General features: G+C 43.8%; 1 protein-coding gene and 1 long non-coding RNA gene across 4 annotated transcripts in view; one reads left to right on the plus strand and one right to left on the minus strand.

Moving 5' to 3' along the window:
• Positions 1-22,670, plus strand: part of NFIC (nuclear factor I C) — a 177,949-nt gene extending 155,279 nt beyond the window's left edge. For all 3 annotated transcript variants that reach the window (XM_083349806.1, XM_083349805.1, XM_083349804.1), the window contains 3 exons: positions 2,448-2,604; positions 8,379-8,461; positions 21,432-22,670. In XM_083349806.1, the coding sequence (XP_083205932.1) occupies positions 2,448-2,604; positions 8,379-8,461; positions 21,432-21,449 (258 nt within the window). In that variant the 3' untranslated portion in view covers positions 21,450-22,670. The remainder of the gene's footprint in view (positions 1-2,447; positions 2,605-8,378; positions 8,462-21,431) is intronic.
• LOC310632811 overlaps positions 1-27,491 on the minus strand; it is a 269,935-nt gene that overhangs the window by 125,423 nt on the left and 117,021 nt on the right. The gene's annotated exons all lie outside the window — the stretch shown is intronic.

The raw sequence follows: 27,491 nt of genomic DNA on the forward strand, positions 1-27,491 counted from the left end.
GTCCCGGGGTCACGTGATCAGCTTTTGCAACCTTCTGATAAGCAAAGTCAATGGAGAAACCAGATTTACTTAATAACCGTGTTACTAACTTAACAACTGCAGTGATTGGCCTAACAAATGTGGCAGGAAAGGTCGTAAAATGGGACAAGAATCACTTAACAAATGTTCCACTTAGCAACAGAAATGTTGAGCTCAGCTATGGTCGTAAGTCGAGGACTACCTGTATGTGGTAAAGATGCCAACTCCCCCTCTGAAAGAGCTATCAGGTTAAATAAGATCACAAAAAAATAGTTTAAATTGTCAGACCAGAAAGTGGTGTAGAACCACAGAGAGAGAGTTTGAATAATAAATATTCTCACTGCTCTCCTAAACAAAGCCGCATCTAGGCCATAATGTACACACATACACACAAATGTCTGCTATTGGAGGTCCAGATTGTTTCTCTTCTCCTTTATCTCTGCTAGCTGTCCATCCAGGTAGATGGTACCATTCAAGGGCAGTTAATGTATTAGTTACATGCAGGACAGCTGGTCAGCAATAGAAGGAATTATTGCATTCTGTTTCTCTTTCTCGCATATATACAGGAACATACAGAAAAATTGGAAGCTAGTATTGCTTCTGAATATCTCTGATTGCTTCCTTGGTGCAATCAATCCTCTTTGCTGTTCAAAACCTAGGCTGGAGATAGAACTGAAAATGATATTACATAGGCCAGTGGTTGTCAACCTTTTCTTCACCAGGGACCCCCTTTAAATTCCTTTTGTGGCCACGGACCCCCAAGACTTAACTCAAGATTTAAATCATAGCATTTCTTCAAGCCTTCATGGATCCCCTGTGGCAACATCGTGCCCGACCCCCGAGGTCTGTAGTCCAAGGGTCCCCAACCTCCGGTCTACGCCTGCAACTGAGCTGCACAAACAAGCTAAGCCCCATCCATGGGATGCAGGCAGCACACAAAACCACGCCTCATCCGGTCTGTGGAAAAACCTCTCTCTACAGAAATGGTCCCTGGTGCCCAAAAGGTCGGGGACCTCTGCCGCAGACCACAGGTTGAGAACCACTGATATAGGCGATACTGCACTAACTCCTAGTGGGAGCACTAAGAATGCTTTTCAAATGTATTTATCTGTGTTGATATATTAACATGTTTGCCATTCTTTCTTTTCTCTTTTCACTTTACAAATGTTATTCAGTCCGTAGATAACAACAGTGTTCAGTATCTTTCTCTATTTTCTTTTTTTTTCCTTTTTGGCATTGTTTATGTGATCATGTATGATTGTACCAAGATTCTTTTTGTGTACCATAATGTTTTGATAACATCCAGGAACATACCCTTCCCTTCCCCCCCCCCCCCAAAAAAATAAGATCTAACCGGAAAATAAGCCCTAATACGTCTTTTGAAGCAAAAATTAATATTTATTTATTTTTATTTATTTATTTTAATTCCATTTATATCCCGCCCTTCTCCGAAGACTCAGGGCGGCTTACAAGCTTAGCAGTAGCCTTCATTCTATGTATATGCCTGCTTATTAGGGCTTTCACACACACCCCCAAGCGGCATTATTACAAAGTCAGCTTAATTGCCCCCAACAATCTGGGTCCTCATTTTACCTACCTCGGAAGGATGGAAGGCTGAGTCAACCTTGAGCCTGGTGGGACTCGAACCTGCACTAATTGCAGGCAGCTGGTGTTACTTAAGGAGGCATTAGCCCACTGCTCCACCAAGGCTCTTTCATATAAGACCTGTTCTTATTTTCGGAGGAACACGGTATATACAACATTCAGGTACATACATAAAAATCAGGAGAAAAAGAATTTTGATGCCGCTGCACATAGCATAATAGCACCGTTGCTTGTTTGTGATATTTTATGAATGCACCCAAGCATATTGGGTTATTTGTGTGGCTGTGGCTATAAATTCATTTTTGGCAATCTGCACAAAAATCACAAAATATAAACCTACATTTGCAATGCTAAAGAGTAATAAAGAGCACAGAAAAAGCAGCTTGTTAGCACAGTGTCACAGTCAGCAGCCTGACAGATTTATTAGATTGTGGCCACATGAGCAGGGGTGGGGAATGTTGGCCCCTTTACGACGTGTGAACCTTAGCTCCCAGAATACCCAAGGTAGTCTGGCTCAGGAATTTTGGGAGTCGAAGTCCACAGGTCGGAAAGGTACCATCGTTTCCCACCCCCCAGCTAGACGTGTAGGTGGGATTATGAAGAGTTTTTATACATGGAAGGCACTACCTTTTACTCTTAGCCATGACAATTGAATAGATTTTCCATATTTGCAGTCAGGTGAGCTGGCCAAGTTTCCCAGGGTCCCCAGTGAAGCCCGCCCACTGTCCCCGTTTTGAGGGGGGAGGTCCCTCTGGGCGGGCAGGTGACTCCTGTGGGCAGTGCTAATGGCTTGCTCTGTGTTTTTTTTTATGTTGTGTCCCTAGTTAAATGGAGGTGGTCAAGTGAAGGTACCCGGGCATTACCTTCCTACCCAGATGTTGGCGCCGCCACCCCCAGGTATGCCCCGCCTGGCAATCTCACCTGACACCAAATCTACCACGACAACTTCCGAGGGAGGGACCACCTCGCCGACGTCTCCCAGTAAGCAAGCCCACTCACCATTCCTGCACCTACCCACTCCCAAATGGCCTTGTCCATCTGCCTGCTATCTGTCACTAATTCTTCCCTACCCTCTGGCCATATTCACCAATTCAGACTGCTCTGCAGCCTTGTGATTTTTGGGGATAAAGGTGGGGGAATGGCCACACTGAGGGAGAGGATTTTGAGATGAGATGGCAGCAGGGTGCATGGATTTAAACAGAAGTTCAAAGCGCTCATTTAAACAATCAGAAATGGCCACTGATCTGAATCAGTGATTTTTTTAAAAAAAAATAAACCCAAGGAAACATGCATGCTAACCGACGCAAACATGCATGCTGCCATAAAATATGCCAGGTTGCAGGTAAAGGTAGCCTTTGTAGCTTCCCAGAATATAATCCAAGGTCACCTACCTTGTGTGCCTGTCGTACAAAGCGAAGCTCGAATTTAAGAGAGGAATTGTGGAATGAAGTTGTTCCATTTGGCTCTCTCTTTACATGTTTAAGGACACTAAATAAGATCAATTCCTTGAAAATTATAGGGTATCCCAAACTTTTCAGAAGCAAAAGGTGGTTTATCATAAATGCTTATCAGCCACGCTCTCCGGCTGGCCTTATAAATTTGAGGTCCGTGAGAAGCAGCCTCCATGCAACTTTGTGTGGTCTTATGCAGATTTCAGAGCAGTGTTTTTAAACTTGGCCATTTTAAGATGTGTAGATCCAACTCCCAGAATTCCTCAGCCAGCATAAACTTCACCAGCCAGTTAAAACTTGCCAAGTTTGAAAAATATTGTTGATCAAATGGTATATTAAAGGGCTGTACAGGGCTTCTGTTTTGATTTCAAAAAGGTCCTTCAAAGCTCATAGGGGCACTAACATAACTCCAGCATTTCATTTTGACTTCTTAAAGCAGCTGTGTCTTTTCTCAGGAACATATATAGTCTTTTCCCAGGAAAAGACATAGCTGCTTTAATCCTTTAAAGAGAGACTCCGTTCTTGCCCCTCTGGACTCTAATGCCACTTTTAGGAAATGAATTTGAAGTGCTGCATATTCCTAGCATCTTATGATTGGACAGTGTTTTCCCAAGATTTTCCTAAAGTAGAATGCTGCTTATAATTTGGGGGCCATTTTGAGGACCAGGTTTTAAAAGGACTTAGTGTTAGGATTTTGTTCCTGTCTGTCTATGGCTGCTTTCCCATACATATCATCTTCCATTTCCCATCCTGTATAAAAGGGGCAAGTGTTTTCCTTACCTTCTGAAAATTTGCTTGTCTGTGATCTAAATATTGATGCTAGAATAGCCCACACCAAAATAATAATAATAATAGTAGTAGTAAAAGGAAGCCTTGTTCTTTCTTCAGCTTTATAATGACTTTGATTATGCGAATTCTCTCTGTTTAATCACCTCGTTAAACAACATGGATATTTATTTTCCTTATCTTGAGAAAAAAACGTCTTTTTCTAGTACTGGTAAAATACTATTATTTTCCTTCGTGCTTCACCAGTTCTTTACCTAGGCATCTTACTGGGTTTAATGGAAGCTTATAGACTTGATTGTGGCTGTTGACTTCTAGGGCGGCAGTTCAGTCAGATGTCATCAAAGCAGTTTCCTTAATATTGCTGATTGGGGGGGGGAAATAATGTAAACTGAAACATGGAACTACCCTGCCTAATTCATTTCCTAGCACTTTCCTAATCTATCAGGCAAACTAATAAAATCCATAGCATGTCATTTTCTCCTTTCCAGACAATATTCCTAAAGGTCTAAAAAAAACAATAATGCTCTGTTTGGAAACTGAGGAGTGGCGTAAACTTTTGTTTAGAGGCTTAATAGATTGGAACTTAACTGGTCATGTGTCTTGGCTCATTGTTCTTTAATTGCAGGGAAGAAGCCAAACGTCGCTCTTAAGGGCTGTGTATCTGGTGTAATTTATTTTGCCTTTTGTGGTTTGCTGAGAAAAGTCTTGCAAATACCTCTGTTGTGCTCTAATTGTTGTGGAGAGAGGGTGGAGTGCCTTAGCAAAGCTTATTGTTCTTCTAATAAGAGTTGGGGATCTTCCTGGCAGCTTGTATCATCAGTTTTGATGTAGCTTCTTCTACTCATCCAGTTTACTGATATTTAGCAGTCTTTCACAACTTCTTCTTCTTCTCCTCCTCCTCCTTCTCCTTCTCCTCCTCCTTCTTTCCAGAGTTACCCATTTTTGATGCCAACCTCCTCTATCACATGTGGTGTACCCTGAGCCAGTATTTCTCAAACCTTGGTAATTTTAAGACTTGTGGACTTCAATTCCCAGAATTCTGAGAGGTGACGTCCACACATCTTAAAGTTGCCAAAGTTGGGAAACACTCCGACATACTGAATTTACATGGGTAACAAGAGAGGCCTGAGTTAACTTCTCCTTTCTCACTGATCTTGAGCAAGTCATGTAGGTGTTGTGGTTATGCCTATTTGCAAAGTGTGCGCATGTGTATTTATGTTCGCTTATCATTATACAGTACAGAGAGAGTGGAAAATAATTTATGAGGTTCGTGGGGAGGGAGCCATTTTAATTCCGGCTCAGTTTATCAGAAAGATATAGTAATGCTCTAAAAAAAACCTCAGTTTTTACAGGTTTTTCCCCCTATAGGGCTTCCTCTGAGTTATAGTGTGGGTTAGGACGCTGAGCTTGTCAATCAGAAGATCAGCAGTTTGGCGGGTCAAATCCCGAGTGCCGCGTAGCAGAGTGAGCGCCTGTTACTCGTCCCAGCTTCTGCCAACCTAGCAGTTCGAAACCACGTAAAAATGCAAGTAGAAAAATAGGGACCACTATGGTGGGAAGGTAACAGCGTTCCGTGTGCCTTTGGCGTCTAATCGTGCCAGCCACATGACCACGGAGACGTCCTCGGACAACCGCTGGCTCTTCGGCTTTGAAACGGAGATGAGCACCGGCCCCTAGAGTCGGAAACGACTAGCACGCATGTGTGGGGGAACCTTTACCTTTACCTTTACCCATCATTGACTTAGCAGAAAATGAAGCCAGCTGAAACTGGCTATCCCAATTGCAATTCCTTTTTTTGCCTCCATTACTTCCGTTCTCAGTCACTATTCCTGCCAGTCCCTTGACTTCCAGCCAAAGTGAGAAAATCTAACAGGATTTGCACACTTTAAGTGTCCTTAAATGGTGTTGAAATAAGAGGGGAAATGCCACTTTTATCACTGATGTAGTGAAGGACATCTTAATTCTCTCTGTGGAGTCCTCTGAGCTTGGTTGTTGCTGGCAGACATTTCATTACCAGACCAGGTAACGTCATCACTGCTGGAGAGTGTTGTGTTTGCTTCCTGCTTATATACAGTAGGTTGCCCTGCCAGGGTTGGTAAGGGGGCTGTGGCTTTCTCTTTCGCAGTACCTTGATTAAGGTATTGTTCTTTGCTTGACTGTTCAAGGAACTACCAACGGGGGGGGGGGGGGGAAACACACACCACCACACCAACATTGTCAGGACAAGCTACTCTATATAAGCAGAAAGCAAGCACTCGTCAGCACTGATGATGTTCTCTAGTCTGGTAATGAAACGTCTGACAGCAAACAGCCAAGCTCAGAGAGCATCAAGGACTCCACAGTTCCACTCTGAGCTGTGTCTATGGAGGTTCTCAGTCATCCAGGTCATGGTTGTCCCAAAGGTGCTTTTTTCAGGAGGAAACTGGACTTTCTTGTTTTTTCTTTGAAGACGTTTTGCTTCTCATACATGAAGCTTCTTCAGCTCTTGACTTGATGGTGTGGAATGGAAGGATTTATATTCCTTGAAGACAACTGGTCATTTGCATTCTTTTAGAGCAGGGGTGTCAAACTGCCGGCCCGTGGGCCACCGAAACCGCACCCACCCCATTGCCGGCAATGGGGTAAAAGTCGCGATACGTCGCAACACGTCATGTGACGCTGCGAGTTTGACACCCCTGTTTTGGAGAGTCATTGAGGCCAATTGGAGGTTTACCTGTGTCCTCAGGGTCACCTATTGAAGACTGGCACGGGCTGTGTGAGCTATGTGTGTATTCTCCAATAATCCTATCTCCCATGTGGTCTGGGGATGAGATAAGGGCAATCTCAATGGAATGCTAAAAAAAAGAGGTCCCACAGCATGTATGTGCTGTGATTAGGCGTCCATGGGGACATGGCCTATATCAGGAGAGTCAAACTCGCAGCGTCACGTGACGTGTTGTGATGTATCGCGACTTTTTTCCCATTGCCAGCAATGGGGTGGGAGTGGTTTCGCCATGACACATCCAGCCCACGGACCGGCAGGTTGACACCCCTGGCCTATATCCTCTGGAATAATGTTTCCAATAGCTGCCTCCAGCATACCTAGGAATTTGCCACTTTGCAAATAAGCATTTTCAAGTCTACTGAAAGAAAGCATTTATATAAGAACACAGCATACAGGAATAATACTTATGTGTGCTTAATTAAACAAAAATAATGTTAGTGATGACAAATGGTGCATATATGCATGTGTGTGTGTGTATATGTATAAACATGTACGTTTATGTATACAACATGTATGTCTGTGTGCACATTTACACACACACATACAATAATATATAATATTTCAGTGCTATGCAACTGTGGACAAGCTCTTGATTCTACATTAGTAAATTAGTCAATCATATAAATCATATATGTTACAAAACAGCCAAGCAGCCTTGGCGATAGATCAGTGGGAGGACAGGATTCGGGGAGATAGAAGGTCTCAGGAACAATTCCTGGTGTATCGAAGAGAGCTGAAAAATATTTTTCCTGAAGTTAACAATTCATTGCCGGTGCTATTGGGTTAAATATGCGAATGATCTGACATAGTACGAAACAGCCATGTATTTTTCTAATGTAAGGGAACATATCTGTAGAGCTAAAACCTTGGAGGCCATCTAATTCGACCTGCTACTTCTTACAGAATATACAGTGTAAGATGCAGCTAGAGCATCTCTGATATTGTCCGTTCTCCAATTTGCTCTTTGGTTGAAGGCCTGGGAGAGGTCTTAAAAAAGGGGTCTTCAAACGTGGCCCTTTTATGACTTGTGGACTTCAACTCCCAGAATTCCTCAGCCAGGCATGCGTGCCTGGCTGAGGAATTCTAGGAGTTGAAGTCCACAAGTCATAAAAGGGCCACGTTTGAAGACCCCTGTCTTAAATCATCCCATAATTTAAAGCATAGATAGAAAATGTCTGTACCCTGTCCTTTGCTGCTCCCCAAAATGTCACACACATATTTGTTGCGTCCTTTAAAATTATATACAAAATTGTCTGACTTTTGTAGAGTAGCCCCTGATGTGTTGCTGTGGTCTTCCTGCCGATGGATAGTTAGCACGGAAGGCTTTATATTCAGAGTAAGCAAATGCTGACAAGAAAGATGCAGATAGTCCTTGACTTACGACCACAGTTGAGAATGGAATTCTGGTTGCACCTAGTTGTGATCCTAAGTTGAGACACGACATAAATGGACCTGGCTATTAAGCAAATCTCTCATGGTCATAAGTCCAAGTCCACTCTACCGAATGGGCATTTATTATTTTTTTTTGCTGTTAAACAACTGATTGTAAGTTGAAGAATACCTGTAATTTGCAAAGGAAAATAGGACTGAGGATCTTTCGGGCGTGGGGCAGAGAACGGTTCCCATCACGAAATGAGAACTGTTGATCGAAACAGTGGATTGGTGTTTTTTTAAAAAAAAAATATTCTCTTGTCCTCTTTCTCTCTCTTTTTCTTTTCTTTAACTTCTTCTTTCCCTCCTCCCCTTTTCCCCAGCCTACTCCACCCCAGGCACACCCCCTGCGAACCGCTTCGTGGGATTAGGACCACGGGATCCTGGCAGCATCTATCAGGCACAGGTGAGTATGAAGCACCTGCCTGCAATCATTTACTTGCTGGGAAGTAGAGGCACAGCCAAACTTGCCTCCAGTGGCAGCCACACAGAACAAAAGGTAACACTTTTCTGCTGAGGAGCCCTGGTGGCGCAGTGGTTAAAGTGCAGTACTGCAGGCAAATTCTGCCCGCAGCCTGGAGTTCAATTCTGATGAATTTAGGCATAAAGTTAATCCAGCTTTCCATCCTTCCGAGATTGATAAAATGAGGAGCCAGATTGGGGCAGGCAATATGCACATAATACATATTGCAATATGCAAATAATGCACATAAAGCCACCCAGAGAATGCTGCAAAGCAGTGGCCCCCAACCTTTTGGGCACCAGGGACCGTTTCCCTGTAGAGATGTTTTTCTGTGGACCGGAGTGGGGTGGGGTATGTTTTTGCATGCTGCCTGCATCACGTGGATGGGACTTTGCTTGTTTGTGCAGCCCAGTTTCTGGCTTGCTGTGGCCCGGTGCCAGTCCACAGACCAGGGTTGGGGACCCCTGCTGTAAAGCAATATGGGGTGTACATAAGCCTAAATGCTATTATTATTGCTATTCTTGGCCCCAATAACTATTCCTTAGAGGTAAAAATGTCCAATTGACTATAGAGGTTATAGTTAAAAGCTACTGAATAATTATAGTTAAAAGCTACAGAAAAATAAAAGGCAATACAGAGAAAAGGATATAAAAGAAAAATAGGAAAGAGAGAAAGATGGCTGGCTTGGGAATTCTGGGAGTTGAAGTCCACATATCCTAAAGTTGCTGAGGTGGAAAAACACAGATCTAGAAGTTCTTTTTAAGAACTGGTGTTTAATATATATAGGTAAAGGTAAAGGTTCCCCCGCGCATACGTGCTAGTCATTTCCAACTTTAAGGGCCGATGCTCATCTCTATTTCAAAGCCAAAGAGCCAGCGCTTGTCCGAGGGTGTCTCCGTGGTCATGTGGCCGGCATGACTAGACGTCAAAGGCGCACGGAACGCTGTTACCTTCCCACCGTAGTGGTCCCTATTTTTCTACTTGCATCTTTATGTGCTTTCGAACTGCTAGGTTGGCAGAAGCTGGGACGAGTAACAGGCGCTCACTCTGTTACGCGGCACTCGGGATTTGACCCGCCAAACTGCCGACCTTCTGATCGACAAGCTCAGCGTCCTAACCCACTGAGCCACCGCGTCCCTTGTTTAATATATGAGCATTGCTAAATGCCTGTCTAGTGCAACATCCCATTTCCCCTATTGCCAGCCAGATGCCTCCTTGAAACCTTGCAAGGGACAGAGTTCGCACATAATGTCCCCACGCTTGCTTGACTCCCAAGATCCACTAGTCTGAGATACAGTATATAATCCTTGCCTTATTCAGGTAGAGTTGAGAAATATTCTTTTTCTCAGTCTCACAAGCCTGTACGTACCCCAACATGCGGCCCTCCAGGTAGGGTTGGAGAAAATACTGTCAGACTTTACACCAGGGCAGGATGGTTATCCTAGAATTTGGAAGTAGACTACTTTTTGAGCCTGAGGATCTATTTCTCGGCGTAATGTTTGGTGGCTGCTGATTGAGCCTACTAAAAGCCTCTAAAAACAAAGCAGGAAGTTTGGTGGCTCAGATTTACATGTCACTGCAATCCGGAACTCTATTTGTGAAAGTTGGAAGATGGATAAAAATGTCCTCTGGAAACCACTTCGTGCCTTCCGTGTTGCATTTCCGTTCTGGGGGTCATTCCCTGACCTTTCATTATGGTTCACTCCCAAATTACAGACCCTTTTCATCTCTGGTGCTGTCCTCTGGATCTTGGCCCCAAGTCGAGGTCTGTTTGGCTTCTCTAGTATCAGTCCTGCCAGGATTCTGCCTGGCACTTTCCCAGGCCCCGAGGGGAAACTCGCTGGTTTTTACAATTACTTTTGCATGCCTCTGGAAAAACAACAACAAAGCGCAGGCAGGCGCACATACACACTCACAGCCTGGACAGGGAGCAAGTTCAGAGGCCAAAGCTAACCTCGGCCTTTCCTCCTTACCCTCCCTCTGCCTGGCCTCTGAAGAGACAATCGGTGGGTGTGCTCAACGTGATGGCTCCTGGCCAATGGGATTCCTTTCCTTCCCCTCTGGTGGCGTTGGAGCCTGGCAGCAGCCATTAGTTGGAGCTCTGGCCGAAGCCCTGACGAAGACTTCCGGGTATGACAGCCAGGGCCTTCCCCCAAGTAATAACAACTCCAGTATATGCGTCCTTCTGCAAGAGGGTTTAAGGATTATTTTGGAATTGGCTTTTTCCTTCCTTCCTCCTCTCTGGCATCTGACCGTCAAGGTGTAAGAAAGATGTCACCAGGTGGTCAGATTCCATGGGTGGGTGGGTGCTCTGTGGGAGAGGTTGGGTTTGCAGCTAACTTATTAACTCTTTAATCTGGCCCTGCAAAACCTGAGGCCTGTGGAGCTGAACACGGGAGCCTGACCAGCCTTGGCAGGCAGCCTGATAAATCTTTGAGGCTTCAAAATAGAGGAAGGGGGTGTCAAATGTCCAGCTCTTGAAGGTAGCAGGAGGTAAACAAACAGAAGGACTGAAATGAACTCCCTTCCCTTTCTTTGCTTATTGCTAGACAGCTGACTCTTCAGTTGAAAAAGGAAGAATGCATCACCATGAAGCCTCGGCAATCTCAAGCTGCTTTCTTAGAATCATAAAAATCATACAGGGGTGTCAAACTCAATTTCTTTGAGGGCCGCATCAGCATTGCGGTTGCCCTCAGGGGGCCGGGTGGGTGTGGCCTGGGTGGGCGTGGCCTACTGGGTGGGCGTGGCTAAAGTGCATATGGCCTACTGGGTGGGCATGGCCAGCTCTACATCGTTCGCATCAAGGGTGCCTATGGGGGCCTGGGCAGGAGTGGGACAGATCTGAGGGTCTCTGGCAGAAGGAGGGTCTCTGGGCCAGGGCCAAGGCAGTGGGGGCCGTTCCCTCACTGTTTCCAGGATGGCTTCGCAGGCCGCATGAAACCACTTTGCAGGCCGGATCTGGCCCTCGGGCCTTGTGTTTGACATGTCTGGGCTAGAAGGTACTTTGAAGGTCTTCTAGTCCAACCCCTTGCCCAAGGCAGGAGACTTATACCATCCTGGACAAATGGTTGCCCAATCTTTTCTTGAAAACCTCCAGTGATGGAGCAACTACAACTCCAGGGGATCTGGCCCCCGGGCCTTGTGTTTGACATGTCTGGGCTAGAAGGTACTTTGAAGGTCTTCTAGTCCAACCCCTTGCCCAAGGCAGGAGACTTATACCATCCTGGACAAATGGTTGCCCAATCTTTTCTTGAAAACCTCCAGTGATGGAGCAACTACAACTCCAGGGGATCTGGCCCCCGGGCCTTGTGTTTGACATGTCTGGGCTAGAAGGTACTTTGAAGGTCTTCTAGTCCAACCCCTTGCCCAAGGCAGGAGACTTATACCATCCTGGACAAATGGTTGCCCAATCTTTTCTTGAAAACCTCCAGTGATGGAGCAACTACAACTCCAGGAGGCGAGCTGTTCCATTGATTAATTGCTCTCAATGTCAGGACATTCCTCCTTATTCTGCTGCTGTTTCTTCCATAGTGTTCAGATTTAGTCAAACGAGAAGACCCAAGTAATCTCTTCTACTTTTAGATAGAACTTTCAGGCATTTTAATAATTTTCTATGTATTATCTATAGAATATAAATAGGAATAGAATAGAATAGAATAGAATAGGATAGGATAGGATAGGATAGGATAGGATAGAATAGAATAGAATAGAATAGGATAGAGCTGGAAGGGACCTTGAAGGTCTTCTAGTCCAGCCCTCCGCTTAAGCAGGAGAACAATCTCAGACAAGTGACTGTCTAGCCTTTTTTTAAAAACCTCCAGTGATGAAACACCCAGAATGTCTGAATTCCACTGGCTAATTGTCCTCACTGTTAGGAAGTTTCTCCTTAATTCCAGGTTGCTTCTCTCTTTGGTCAGTTTCCAACCATTGTTTCTTGTCTTGCCCTCTTGGTGTTTTGAAGAATAGTTTGACCCCCTCTTGTTGGTGGCAGCCCCTCAAATACTGGAATACTGCTATCATGTCAGCCCTATTTCTTCTTTTCTTTAGACTAGCCAAATCCAAGTCCTGCAGCCGTTCTTCATATGTTTTAGTCTCCAGGCCTTTGATCATCTTAGTTGCTCTTCTCTGAATTTATTCCAAACTCTCAACATCTTTTTTGTGATGTGGTGACCAAAACTGGCCGCTGTGTTCCAGGTGTGGTCTTACTAGGGTTTTATAAAGCGGTACTAATACTTCACGTGATCTTGATTCTGTGCCTCTGTTTATACAACCCAGGATTGTATTAGTTTTGACTCACAAAGGCAATATTAGTTCCAGGTTTGAAGGGGTATTGGGCCTGGGTCCATCTCTTCCTTTATTTTAACACCATCAACTTTTAACAGAATAACAGAATTGGAAAGGACCTGGAGGTCTTCTTGTCCAAGCCCATTCTCAGGCAAGAAATAATAATAATAATTTAATAATTTTATTTATATACCGCCCTTCTCCCGAAGGACTCAGGGCGGTGAACAGGGCAAATGTATAAAATACAAAAAATACAAAAGTTAAAAGGAATTAAACATAATGCCCAAGGTAAAAAACAATAAACACAAATATTAAGAACAATAAAAAAACCCAACCCACCCCCCAACAGGCCAAGCCGGCTTGTTCAAATAAATGTGTTTTCAGATCGCGTCGGAAGGAGCGGAGGTCGGGCGCCATCCGGAGCTCAACCGGCAACCGATTCCATAAATCCGGGGCGCCCACAGAGAAGGATCTCCCCCTGGGGGCCACCAATCGACATTCTCTGATCGGTGGCACCCTGAGGAGGCCCTCTCTGTGGGAACGCACAGGGCGAAGGGAAGTTGATGCCGGCAGCAGGTGCTCCCTAAGGTACTCTGGACCCATGCCATGTAGGGCCTTGAACACCATTACCAGTACCTTGAATCTCACTATATCATTTCAGACAAATGGTTGTCCAATCTCTTCTTGAAAACCTCCAGTGTTGGAGCACCCACAGCTTCTGGAGGCAGGTTGTTCCACTGATTAATTGTTCTATCTGTCAGGAAATTTCTCCTTAGTTCTAGGTTGCTTCTCTCTTTCGTTAGTTTCCATCCACTCTTTCTTGTCCTTCCTTCAGGCGCTTTGGAGAATAGCTTGGCTCCCTCTCCTTTGTGGCAGCCCCTGAGATATTGGGAGCACTGCTGTCATGTCACCCCTCATCCTTCTCGTCATTATACTAGACATACCCAGTTCCTGCTACCGTTCTTCATATGTTTTAGCTGGTCTTGGTGTGTTTTAGTCAGTCGTCATATCTTTTGCCAGAGGCTAGTTTGAGATAAATTGACTACTGCAGTGGTTCTCAACCTTTTCTTCACCATGGACCCCCTTTAAAATACCTTTTGTGGCCATGAACCCTGGCCATGGACCACCAAGACTTAACTCAAGATTTAAAGCACTAGCCTGCCTCCAAGGACCCCCTGTGATGACATCACGGCTCCCAAAGGTTGAGAACCACTGGACTATTTTATCGCCTTTCTTCTCCTTGTTCTTGCTTCTTCTCAAATACTTAGTTGATTGCAAATGTAAGCCAGCAGCAACTGCATTGAGGAATAACAGGAGAACAATAACAACAACAACAATAATGTAAGAAGCTCCTTGCAGGAAGTCATGAAGCCTTGTGTCACCTCTTGCCCATTGTTTATGAGCTCCAAAACAAATTGTTGGGTAAACAAAACGGGACTTCTCAATGAAGACAGCTGCAATTAGTGATGCACATGTACTTTTGCACACAAAGTCTTTTGATAATTGTAATCATAATAATAATGCCAGGAGATTTTCTACTCTGCTTTCACTAGGCAAGAGACACCCAGGTGCTCGCTGTCTCCCTTTGTGCATCATTTTTGTGCATGCTTTAATCTGTTACGTGGTTGCCCAAGGAAGAAAAAAATAAAAAAAACCTTCTGGTTGCAGAGAGAGCAAGTACAAAGCAGTGAAGGCCACCGCATTCTGGCTGCAGTTGTGCAGTTCAGAAAGATCAGCGAGAGAGAGAATCTCACCAGATACTGCTGATGCTGCAAATGCTGCCTGAGCGTTGTAAGAATTATAGCGTAGCCCCCCTCCCCACCATTGGGATGGGCATCATCCAGATTTACCGATACAGCTACCTAATAAATATAGGAATGTGTATAATCTAGGTTAAAAATAAAAAAAAACTACAAATTAAAAAGCTACTAAAAACCAGATTGTTAGTACTAGTCCCTCCTTAGGCATGAAAGCTGGCTGGGTGATCTTGGGCCAATCACCAGGAGACTGTGAATTCTAGCCCTGCCTTAGGCATGAAAACGGGCTGGGTGATCTTGGACTAAGCAACAGGAGACTAAGTTTTAGTCCCGCCTTAGGCATGAAAACAGGCATGAAAGCTGGCCGGGTGATCTTGGGCCAATCACAAGGAGACTTTGAGTTCTTGCCCCGCCTTAGGCATGAAAGCTGGCAGGCTAAGTGATGTTGGACCAATCACCAGGAGTCTGTGAGTTCTAGCCCCGCCTTAGGCATGAAAGCTGGCTGGATGACCTTGGGCCAGCCACTCTCTCTCAGCCCAATATACCTCACGTGGTTGTTGTGTGGGAAATATGAGGAAGAAGTAGTATTATATATGCTCATCTTATTTATAAAAAAATAATAAAGGTGGGGTTAAAAACAACTAAAAAATTAATTATCTGCCCAAATAGCCCACATTTTTGCCACAAGGAAAGTTAATCTTCTGTTCCCAATATCAGTTATATTTGTTGGCAGATCTAGTGATGAGGAAACTTGGAATGAGATTTGGATTCAATTTTTTTAATCAGTCCTGATGCTCACTTAGCCAATCTGGAGTCAATTCTCTTCATTCTTCTAAATGCAGCTAATTATTGGGGGGAAGAGACTGAAACATTATGAAAATTAATCTATTTTAATCCTATGTTTTATTCAAAAGTACTATGGATATGTCCTTTTCCTCATTTATTGCAGTGCAGAACTGATTCTGGTTCTGATAATCCAAAAGTTCAGTAAAATATACCTACTGGGGAGAAAAAATGTTTTATCACTTGGGATGCTTGAGATTCTGGCAGATATTTAAGTATTAATCAAATTTATGTAGCCGCCCATCTCACAAGAAGTGATTTTGAGTGGCACATAAAAAACAATGCATATATAAAAACAGATATATTCCATGCATTTCAGAGTTTGCCTACATAGATCATCAGGGCTAGAGTCTTCATTATATCAAATTTAAAATGAGATTCTTAGGAAACAATGAAATGATTGGGGTTATTTTACAGAATTCTAGTTTTGCTACTGCTAGGGATGGGCTAGAAATGTTTTGTGGGTGTTTGAAGGATGTCTTCTAACAGGAATCTTACTTGGGATTATTATTTTTTTAAAAAAAAGAAAGTCATGGGTTGTTAGGAACATGTAGTCTGTGCCCTGAACAACAGTTCAGCGCTTTTTAATTTTTTTTATATTTCTTCATGGCATCTGCAAGCAGTATTGTAGTGACTTAACCCAGAAACTAAATTTAATCAAAAATGAGAGAAGCACAAGGAGAAGCTTGTACTGGCCCCTGCTGGAAATAAGTATGAAAAAGCCCCCAGCAAATATTTATTTATTTAAATAAATAAATAAACCTTTCAACCATAGTTGCTGGTAGCCAGACATGAAGAGTAGCCAACATTAAATTCCTATCTGGTTTCCAATTTCTAATTAAAGCCTTTTTGAGGCTGAACTAGTTACATTTCCTTGAGATCCTGTCCCTGGCCAAACTACCTTGAGAAAATACAAAACTAGCATGCAAGCTGCCATGATCTTACAGGAAACTATCCACAGTACCACCTTGTCTCTCTTGGAGCCTCAGATGTCCAGAGTGTGAACTTGCTAGATGTGTGTTTGGTATCCTTGGCCTTGTTACATTAGCGAAAGTCTCTTCCGGAGCACTTAAGTCCTCCTGCTACTCCACCAGGCCAAGAATGCCTGTTTTTTTCCACAAATGAAGGTGAATAACAAGTCCCAGGATAATGTTGCAGGATCCAATCTGGGTTGATCACCCAGATCTGAGGTTTTGTCTTCCGAGTTTTCAGACTTGTGCTGGAGCCCATACTCAGGGAACTTCTCCTTGTGCTTTGGGCTATTGTGTGTATGGTATTTATATGGTGCCTGTTGTGTGTAGCTTTTTAGATGTAGATTGGGGTGTTGATCGCCAGGCTATTAAGTCCTGGGCTCTTGTTTCCTTGTGCTGCCAAACCCCCACTTCCTAAGTACTTGTTAAACTGGGGGTAAATCAGCACTCCTGTTGACTGAGGAGGGGCCTGTTTCCCAGGCTTCCATCACTTTCCTGGCTGTTTTTGTGCCTGCTCGTTCAACAATCTTAGTAGCTGCAAAATTGAATGTATGTCCTTGTTTATTGCACAGTCTGAAAGCTCGGAAGACTAAACCTCTGGCCTGGTCCCCGACCCAGATTGGATCATGCATGTTTTTTTTTTCCTGAAGTCTTGCCTGCTTGTTTGGAGAGCAGGATCTGGGAAATGTTGCTTGACTCAAATTCATTATTATGAATTGTTATTTGTAATTTCAGATGAATTCAACAGCTCCCAGAATCTGCTAATGTATAATTGTGGTTTCCCTTAGCCCAGTTAGAAAAATCAGTTTTCCTGTGGGCACCACTCAAGTTTCAAACAATTTTGGTTATTTACTGAACTGAAATCTGTTGAAACAAGTGCTGAACCAAGTTGGGGTGTTTTTTTAATGTTTTTATGAGCTGTGTAAAATATAGCTGAGATATAAACATTTTACAAAAACATATCAAGCTCTTTTTCACACGCTCACAGGCTCCATTGTCTAAGCCTGGTGCACTCAGAAAAAAAACAGCACTAATTGGAAATAAATCAATCTGATTTGGGAGAATAATTTGAATTTCCTATATAGATTGGGGCAGTGTAAAACTTACTGGTCCTTCATACACAACTCCTTTCTGCAGCCATGAAAAACCAGCATCACTGGACGGGATATATTTGTAGGGGCATATTTGACAACCTCAGTGATATCTGAGAGCCAGTTTGCTGTAGTAGTGGTTTTGGAACCAGGTTAGAAACCAGAAGAACATGAGTTCTAGTCTCCTCTTAGATATAAAGCCAGCTGGGAGATCTTGGGGCATTCCTTCTCCATCAACCCTAGGAAGTAAAAGGCAATAGCAAAACACTTCTGCAATCTTGCCAAGAAAACTGCAGGGTCCAATCCAGGCAGTCACCAAGACTCAAGACTGACATGAAGGCACCCCTCACCCCAATCAGCAGATTTAATTTAGATCATGGGCTGCATTACAAAATGGAAGTGGAACAAGAACAGAGAATTCAGAAGGGCAAAGTCAAACATTACAATATTTTATAATTTAATTTAATGGTAACAAGATATCAATGTTATGATGTCTTCTTATATGTTTCCTACTGTATAAAACAGCCATGGTAGTTTATCATACTCCCTACCACCACCACCAAAAAACACACCAAAAAACAGGATTCTTGGGAGCACTTTTTCCAATGAAAAATCTTTTAGGTCTTTTATTAAAAGACCTAAGATTTCATATGCTGCAACAGTTGGAAAAGGTACTCCCAGATTCCTGATTACATGTATTTTAATGATTTCATTTCCATGTGGGTTGCATATTTGGGCTGCAGAAATCTGGAGAACCACTAACAGCGACATTGAGATACCTAATACCTCTTTCCTGAAACCTTGTGATGGTCTGGATTTTGGCAGCTCAAATTTGCTAAGCCTGTTCCTTCTGGTCGCATTAAAAGTTACAATATTGGCAATTTTGGGAAGTGTTTTCAAGGCTACGTCCATGGCTTTTAGATGGTTTAGTTTCAGGGCCTCAGATTTTGATATTCAACGTCTACTGAATGTGAAGAAGAGTTGCAGGAATTTGGCATGTCTAGTTTAATGAAAAGAAGGACTAGGGGTGACATGGTATCAGTGTTGCAATATCTCAGGCTGCCACAAAGAAGAAGAGGTCCACCAATTCTTCAAAGCACCTGAAGCCAGAACAAGAAGCAATGGATGAAAACTAATCAAAGGGAGAACCAACCTAGAACTAAGGAGAAATTTGGACAGTCATTTGTCTGAAATGATATAGGGTTTCCTGCCTGAGGAGGGGATTAAACTAGATTCGATCTTCAAGGTCCCTTCCATCTCTGTTATTCTATTATTCAATAAAAAAAATGTTGCCCTTTGGCTGGACAGCTTGTAGATGATCACTGATTTCGGAGAGGGCTCAGAGCCATCAAACCTTCTTCGTTTCTTCTTTCTCTTCCTCACACATTCTCCAAGTATCCCTCCTCTATTGCTGGATCTCTTCGCCCACCCTAAAGCTGCTCTGGTTCGTGGGTACACCCTTAAGTGTGGTTTTTGTAGGCAGATTCCCTCTTTGTGCAGTCATGATCTGTTGACCACTCCTCTCTCTAGTTTCACTGCTTCCAAAGTAATTCCCCAAATTATAAAGCCCCTCTCAGCAAAACCAAATTAGAGCAAATTAGGACCCAGATTGTTGGGGGCAATTAATCTGACTTTGTAATAATGCCGCTTGGGGGGGGTGTATGAAAGCCCTAATAAGCAGGCATATACATAGAATGAAGGCTACTGCTAAGCTTGTAAGCCGCCCTGAGTCTTCGGAGAAGGGCGGGATATAAATGGAATTAAAATTTTAAAAATAAATAAAAAATAAATTAGAGCATTGGCATCACTGACTTGGAAGGCCACGGGGGAAGTTGCAAGCATTCATCTGCTTTGTTGTTTACCAAGCAGAGGTATTTGATGGGAAAGTGAGATTGAACCTTTTTGCTGCTTACAATACCAATAGAGAAGAGTGCTGCTCAGGAGATAGTAAGTAGAGGAGTTTTTGGAACTGGCAGCCAGATTAAAAATCCCCAGAATAGATGGCAAATTTGTCCAGGGCCCTGCCCTCCAGTGTTTAAAAATTCAGCATTGAAACGTCACTATACTCGTTATCGTTTCACGAAATCCTGATTTGTACGTAGGCTCCGATTCACTCATCAACTGCTAGTTCCTGAGAAGTCTGGCTTTTCTTTTTTCTTTTTTAATGAAATAAATCCTGTCTTTTGAGAGTTATGAATTATCTGACGCCAGAATTGTAAGAAAAGACTTCCATTGACAAAATCTTGACCTGGGGTCCTGACCTACTATTGTTTTCACTATCCAGTTTAGATGCTAGGACTCAACTACAGCTAGATGGGAAGTTGGCCAGAAGACCCAGTTGGCTTTGGACCTGACAGATTCCTGGAATGAATGAATGAATATCTTAGATCCTAACCATGAGGGGCTAGTTTGCATCCAAATTCTGTTGGCCGACTGTTGGGAAAAATGAGAAAACCTGGAGATCCGTTATGAAAAAAACATGGCTGGCTGGAATCATCAATAGGAACATGTTTGAACTTTGTCCAGATCCTACTTGCTACTTTTAATGAGTATATAGATCCTGTATTCTCAGAGCAGTCTCTCTCTAAATTCCCGGAAGGAGGTGGAGGGGGTGGGGGCAGTGGAGTGAAGTTATATTTATGTTGTTTTTGTGGACACTCCAAAGGTTGATATCTGGCTCTCATCCTGGACTAGATTGTTTGTCTTTCCCCTTTCATCCAGTCAGTGGCCAAATTTCCTTCACTTTGATTTATAACTAGACTCGGCAGATTAATTTTTAAAAGCAGCAACAAAAAAAGCAGTTGGAAATAGTTTTGTTTATTTTAATCTTAATTTTGAACTTCATCATAACCCACAAGATCTCTCTAGGACAGCAGTCGTATTGTCCCAACCTCTATCCTCCACAAAGTACACCCAGCAAAATCCTAGGCATAAGGAACATCCTAAAATTCACTGGGGATGCATTTTTCTCCAGGTGTTGCTGCATTTTTAGGGGCAAATCTGCACAACCTCCTGGCCTTGGTTGCAAAATGGTCCACTAACCATTTCTGGAAATACGTCCACAAGCCATTGTCTGTATCAGTGTTTACCAACCTTAGCAACTTTAAGATGTATGGACCTAAACTCCCAGAATTCCAGACCTGTGGTTGGCTGGGGAATTCTGGGAATTGAAGTGTGGCAGCAGCTCAGTACAGACCTGTTCTGGGTGCATGGGAAGGGTGTGCCGTGGGGGCAATCTAATTTCCTGCTTGCTCCAAAAAGTGAGGTGGGGGAGGAGATCAAAGCCAACATGTGGATGTGCTTCTGCTTTATGGGAAACACTGATTTCTAATTCTGCCTTAGGCATGAAAGCCAACTGGATAACTTTGGGTCAGTCACTCTTTCTCAGCCAAAGGAAGGAAGGGAGGGAGGGAAGGAAAGAAAGAAAGAAAGAAAGAAAGAAAGAAAGAAAGAAAGAAAGAAAGAAAATTATGAGAGGTCCTTGGTACCCTCTGAATTCAGTTCTTGTCTTGCAGACGTTTCATTACCCAAACTAGGTAACATCATCAGTGATTAGCATACTGTTAAGCTGTAGATGAAGGTACCTAGTTTGGTTAGTGAAATGTCTGTGAGCAAACAACCAGGCTCGGAGAGCACCAAGGACCCCCTCATTTCAACCCTGGGGTACAAATAGCCCCCTTGATAAAAGTTGGTATGGCAGCCAGATGGAGGGAAAGGAGTTTATTATAAAAAATCAAAGCAGGGAGAATCGTTCAGGAAAACGGGTGCTCATTTCTTACTGAAGGTGGCTGCTATGATATGGGTGAAGCCCTTTTCACTAGATGTTGAAGTTCGTGTCAAAATGCACATTCCACTTAGATGACACTTGTGAATAGATACTTAGGTAAGTGAGTGGGTGAGGAAACCTGGAGATCTAGGTCCCTTTCCACCTTAGTAATTTGTTTTCAATCTTTTTTTGTTTCCCCAGTCCTGGTATCTAGGCTAAGTTGCAGCTTCCATCTGCATCATCATCGTCATCGTCATCATCATCTTCCTTTCCTCCCCCGGGCTTTGGGCTTCCTTTGAGGAGAACAGTGCAGCCCTCCCACCCTTGGCCCAAACCTTGGGGGCAGCATGGAGAGAGAGAGAGAGAGAAAGGAAAAAAAAAAGAGCACGAATTAACATCAACATCACGAAGAGACATCACGGAAGGAAGGGAAGGGGGAAAAGCTCAAACTTCTTTTTAAAAGATTAAAAAAAAAACACCAGAAAAAAGACCCTGCTTTCCAGCCATCCCAACTGCGACTTTCCTGAAATGAGCAAAATTCAAGCAGGCAACCCTCCCAGAGGGAGGCCTTTGGGCCAGAAGCACTACACGCCTTTCAGAGGGCCTGGTTTCCCCCCATCCTTCCTGCCAGTCCCTGGCCAGCTGGAATTCCTGTCTGTCTCATACTCAAAAGGGATGTATATGCAAAAGTTTCTGATTATCTTCTCCATCTCTTCTGAGTAGGAAAAGAAAAGAAAAAAATTAGTCCGGGCCTGCTGCTGCAGAACCCTCCCCTCTCTTCTTTTTTTTTCTACGCTCAACAACCCCCCCCCCCTGCTTCTCCTCCTTTGGGAATGGGGTCAGCGTGACCAAGAGACTGCACTACAAGCCATCTAGACTGGTCAAGCAGCTGAAGACGGGCCAAGGTCAAGATGCAACGTGAGCTAATTCCCCCCCAGAGAGAGAGAGAGAGAGGGAGGAAAAAGTTAAAATGCCAGGCACCTTTTTTCAGTCTATCGAATTTGTCCTCCTCTCCCCGCACCCCGGAAAATCTCTTGTGTTGCTTTCATACGGGATCTTGCTGGTCTCCAGCACTTAACTGAGGTGGTGTGAGCAGGACTTCTCTGGTGGAGAATGAGGGGACGCGTGGCTTGTTTTCTGCACTCCTCTCCCAGAATGCTTTGCGCTTTAGTGTCAAAAGACATCCCCCCCTTTTTTTTTGAATGGGTTTGAGTGCCAATGGTGTGGGGTGGGGAAAGGGAAGGAGGCGGGTTGGTTTGACAAGACTCTCTTATTGTGGGAGAAGGGAACAGATGCAAGCCACTTAAATTTAAACTTTGTTGTCGACTTAGTGCAATCCTGAACCAGATGGTTTGGAATGGTGGTGGGTTTTGATTTTTGTCTGGGGGCGGGGAGACATGGGGACTTGGCTGTGAATGTTGAAACCACGCATGTGTCGTTGGGTTGGGCTGGAATGAACTCTGGGGGGAAGGGGGGAGCATTTCTTCAAGGGTGGGGGGTCAGGAAAGAATTTGCTATTACACTGTGTTTCAACAGCACCCCAACTCCCCTTGCTGCAACTCTGCCATGACCATAGGTCTGTCTAACCCTTGCCTTAAAGTTGGACCAAGGCTGAGAGGTGGGCTCTTTCTCCTCAGCCTGTATGAACTTTTGTCAGCCTGTTCTCTTACGGGGAAGGAATTGATCTTGGAGGTGGAGTGGGGACACGCACCCACAGCCTGCAGGTTCTCTTCAAGGTGGCTTCCGCCCAGCTTTAACATCCTTTCTTCAAAAGGCGGGCAGCCAGTCCGATGAACACCAGCAGGGACCTGTGTGACTTGTTGAATCTCTGATTCGGGGGACAGGAAGACATTGAGTGTGTGTGTGTGGGGGGAGGGTGTCAGTGGATCAGCAGGGCTTCGCTTTCTCTCCCCCTCCCCGCTCCTGATCTTCCAACTTTGTGTACAAAGAGCTATGCATGCCCTTGTAGACCAGCTTCGAGATGATTTTGATGACTGCTAATATGGATTGCACATTTTTTTTGTAGGAAATGCACTTTTGAAGAGGAGGGAGAGGAGAAAAGCAACGGGAGGGTGGAGGGACAAGGAAGGTAAATCTAGAGTGTATCTGTAATTTGTGTGCAGAGGATCAGCGTGACTGTCCACTCCACTGTGACGGGATGGTGCAAAGTGGGGCCTTACACAGAAACCTTTCAGAACGTAAGGAAGGAAGGAAAAAAAAACCCAGATTCGGTAGGAGCAGAGGAGGGGGATGCCCCCTTCCACCATTGCCCCTTCATAGAGAACTCTTATCTCTTCTTGCCCCTACCCCACCAGACATGCAAGCCCCAAGGTGGAGCCTAGAAGCCATCTAGGACTGGTTCAAGTGCCTACATTTTAATGCTCCAGTCTTTTGCTGAGTTTTGGAAAGCGGCATTCGTAATGGAGACTCTTCCCCCGCCCCAGCCCTGGGGCAGGGGCAGGCGGAGCAATGGCACTCCACCCAATTCACTTCGAAACAAAACCCACCCATCCCCACCCCTCCTTCCTAGCAGACACCAAAGCTTTACAGGCCACGTATCAGACTTCCTTGAACTCAGCCAAGATTGGGGTGCCAGAGTTTGGCTCTTAAGTCCTCTGTGAGGGCCAGGTGGACAGATGATGAACTGGTCAGTCCATGTTGGCTTCTGGACAATCTTCCTCCGAAGGCTGGTGCCATCCGCCATGACTCTAAAAGCATTTGTAACATTTCCTCCTCCTTGTGCCAAACTGTCAAGATTTCAGAGGAATCTCATTGAGGCAGAGGAATCTATGCCAGATGACATCCTGGAGTGGATTTGAATTGGAAAGCAGAATGAGATCGAGTTGCAAGGGAGAGTTCATCGGAAAACATCAGTATCTTCACATGAAATGCTTCAACCACAGACAAATGGATTCGTAGAGCTAACCTAGCCATAAGTCACAGGAGTGGAAAACTATGGCTCTTTTATGTGGACTTCAACTCCCGGAATTCTGGTTCAGGAAGTCCACAAGTCATAAAGAGGCCATAGTTCCCCACCGCTGGCCTAAGTCAATGGCCAACTTTTACTCCTTAGAAAGTGGTGGGAACTTAGTATATACCACTAATGGAGTGGCTATCCAGCAGACTTAAATTAGTTAAATGATGGCCCTTTTTTCCAGGGAATTTGCAGGAATTGTAGTCCTCTGAGGGATTTTTAATGGAATTCTTCTCCCCTCATACTACATGTCCCAGGATTCTTTGAGAGAGTATTCACTGTGTTCTGTGAGATAAGAAGAAAACATTTCAATCTTCTCCAGGATGGAAAGATGACAAAAATTTGGACAACCAACACTACTCGTCAGTTCTTTGCACCTTGATACATTTCTCCGAACTTCCAAGAGGAATGCATATCCTATTCCATGTACGTGAACAAATACTCCAATATACAAATATAAATTTCTTTCCTAACTTTCAGAGTGAACCTGTTGCCGTGTATAAAGGACATCTAGGATTGGGAGACTTTTATTTTTCTGGGATGGGAGAAGTAGTTTTGTTTTTTCCTTACGTGTCCCAACAGGCTCAAGATGTTCCAGATTTTTCCAATGATGTCCAAAGGAACACATGTAATTGATTTAAAAAAAAAACGAGAAGAAACTATAACACCCCCTTGCTCTTTTACTGCAGCATTTGCCCTGGATTTTGGCAGAAACCAATGACTCCTACGGCTCTATAGTCCTCTTCTCAGGTGAATCTTCTGTTCCAGAAACTTCCATCTTCAGTACAGCATTGTGGTCGAAAAGCTCCAACCTCTGTGCTCTCCTGTCTCCTTTGTGCGTCGTAACCTTCATGCAATTTGGCTCCAGCCCTGACCTGGTACCCATCTGGGGCTTGCGTTCGCATATGCAAAATTTCCTTCTCACCTGCTCCCTTGGACTAAGGATAGCGAAAGACTTTCCGAGATACACACACACACACACCCTCCTTGAACCTGGCATCACGAGGAAGGGGATTTTCCAGTGGCATTTGTTTACATCTCTGCACCTTTATAATAAAACGATGATGCCATGTTTCAACCCATGGGCAGGAATTGGGCAGAAGAAATTAATGCCCATTGCAGGCTCTCCATCCCAGGAAGCCTTCCTCCTCAGAGGTCTCCGGGCTAGGACTGTATCACGGAGACAGTGAGGGGCTTCGTAGGGGAAGTTGGATCGGATTTTTTTTTTTAAAGAGAAATTAAAAGGAAAAAAAAATCTGCAATTGATGAAGAGGCAATGTTTTAAGGAAAAACGAAAGATTTAACCCTTACAATATAGAATGCATGGTGCTTTTAAACAGGAATTCATGTGACCTAGCTCAACCAATCAGCTGGCTGAGAATGTGCATGGCAATTATACATAAAGGCTCTTTTCCTCCAGCCCCAACCCCTCTTTTTCCCTTTAGTCCACATCTATGATGAGGGACAAAAGTAAGAGAAAAGAAAAGAAAAAAAAATTACATTTTTTTTCCTAATTTGCACGAGACAAAGAAAATACGTTTTATACCACATAATGTGCCTTGCCTTCTAAAAAAAAAAACAAAACGTATTAACTCTAATGAGATCAATGCACAGGTGTTGCTGCATGCTACTTGATGCGTGTATGGGGGAAAATAGGGGAAAAGAAAGAAAAAAAAGGGTTGGGGAGGCATAGGGGTGGGGGATATAATGCCATTTTTTTACAAAAAAAAACCAAACAAAACCAGAGCATGGGAGGGATAGGGGAAGTGAAGTGGGATTTTCCAGTTAATTTTAATTACAAATTCAGATTCCTACACAAAATGCCCCCCCCTTCACGCTACTTCAGGTGTGTTGTAAAGGCAGCTCCCTAAATGCTTAGAACCTTCATTGGGTGAGAATTCTGGGAATTGCGGTCTCAGCAAATCTGGACGGCCCCAGGTTGGAAGAAGCCAATCTACGGTAGGACGGTTGAAACAGCCCTTGGACCCTGAGCATTGCAATGAGATCGGTCCTACGACACCGTCTCCCTCTCTCTTCCAGAGCTCCTTCTTCAGGCCCTTAGGATCTGGGAGTCTTAGGATCAGCTCAAGATCGCTGAAAGTGATGTGTAAAAAATAGGGGGAATATTTATTTTATTTTCACCCTGGCAAAAACAGATCGAGTAGCTTGGTTTGTTTTCCCCAAGGACCTGCCAAAACCCATTAGAGTGGAAGAAATGTATCAGAAGCAGAGGCTTTCTCAAACTGTGTGTCTGGTTTGTGGTCTTTTGCCTGTCAGTTGCAAATTCATGTTAAGGGGTCACGTAGGTCACTGGATCCTCCAGCCATAGATAACCTGTATGATGCTGGACATACCGTTAAGTTTCAACCCAACTCAAAACAACCTGTTTGTTTTCAAGGCATATATTTTGGATATCGTTATAGTCAGATGGTCATAGTACAGTACAGGTAGTCCTCGACTTACAACAGTTAGCTTAGTGGCCTTTCCAAGTAACAGTGGCACTGGAAAAAGTGACTTATGACTGTTTTTCATACTTAATGACTGTTGCAGCATCCCCATAGTCACATGAACATAATCTGGACGCTTGGCAAGTAGTGTGTGATGGCTGCAGTTTCCTGGGGTCACGTGATCCCCTTTTGCGACCTTCTGACAAACAAAGTCAATGGGGAAGCCAGATTTTATTTAACAACCGCATTACTGGCTTAACAACGGCAGTGATTCACTTAACATCTGTGGCAAGAAAGGTGTTAAAATGGGGCAAAACTCATTTAAACAAATGTCTCGCTCAACAACAGAAATGTTGGGCTCAGCTGTGGTTGTTAAGTCGAGGACTCCCTGTATTCCTATTCTCGCAGGAGTCTTAGAAAGGCAGATCCTTCAAAACAGGAATTCAAGACTGCCTTGTTATATGAAACTTACCTTGTTTAGAATTCTCATGATAACGTAGCAAACCAGCTGTCTGGAGGATTCCCACAGGCAAGACCTATTTTGTGACCCTGTATCACATCCGAGTCTGGAAGACCTACAAACATCCCAATCATCATCATTATTATTATTATTATTATTATTATTATTACTCATTTTTGTTTCGCTTAGAAACAACAGTTTTAAGCCAGGGCACAAAACCATTTCTCATCTTAAAAGCTCCGCCTGGTCTTTGAACAATAGATAATGCTAGAGGCTGAATTCCTTAAAAAGTGAGTGGTGCCAGAATAAAAACTAAATTAGACTCAATTCAGATGTAATTAAATGAAGTATAATCTGAATATTCCCTTTGGGGTTTAACA

Source organism: Vipera ursinii, assembly GCF_947247035.1.
Source record: "Vipera ursinii genome assembly, chromosome: 1".
In the NCBI taxonomy this organism is placed as follows: domain Eukaryota; kingdom Metazoa; phylum Chordata; class Lepidosauria; order Squamata; family Viperidae; genus Vipera; species Vipera ursinii.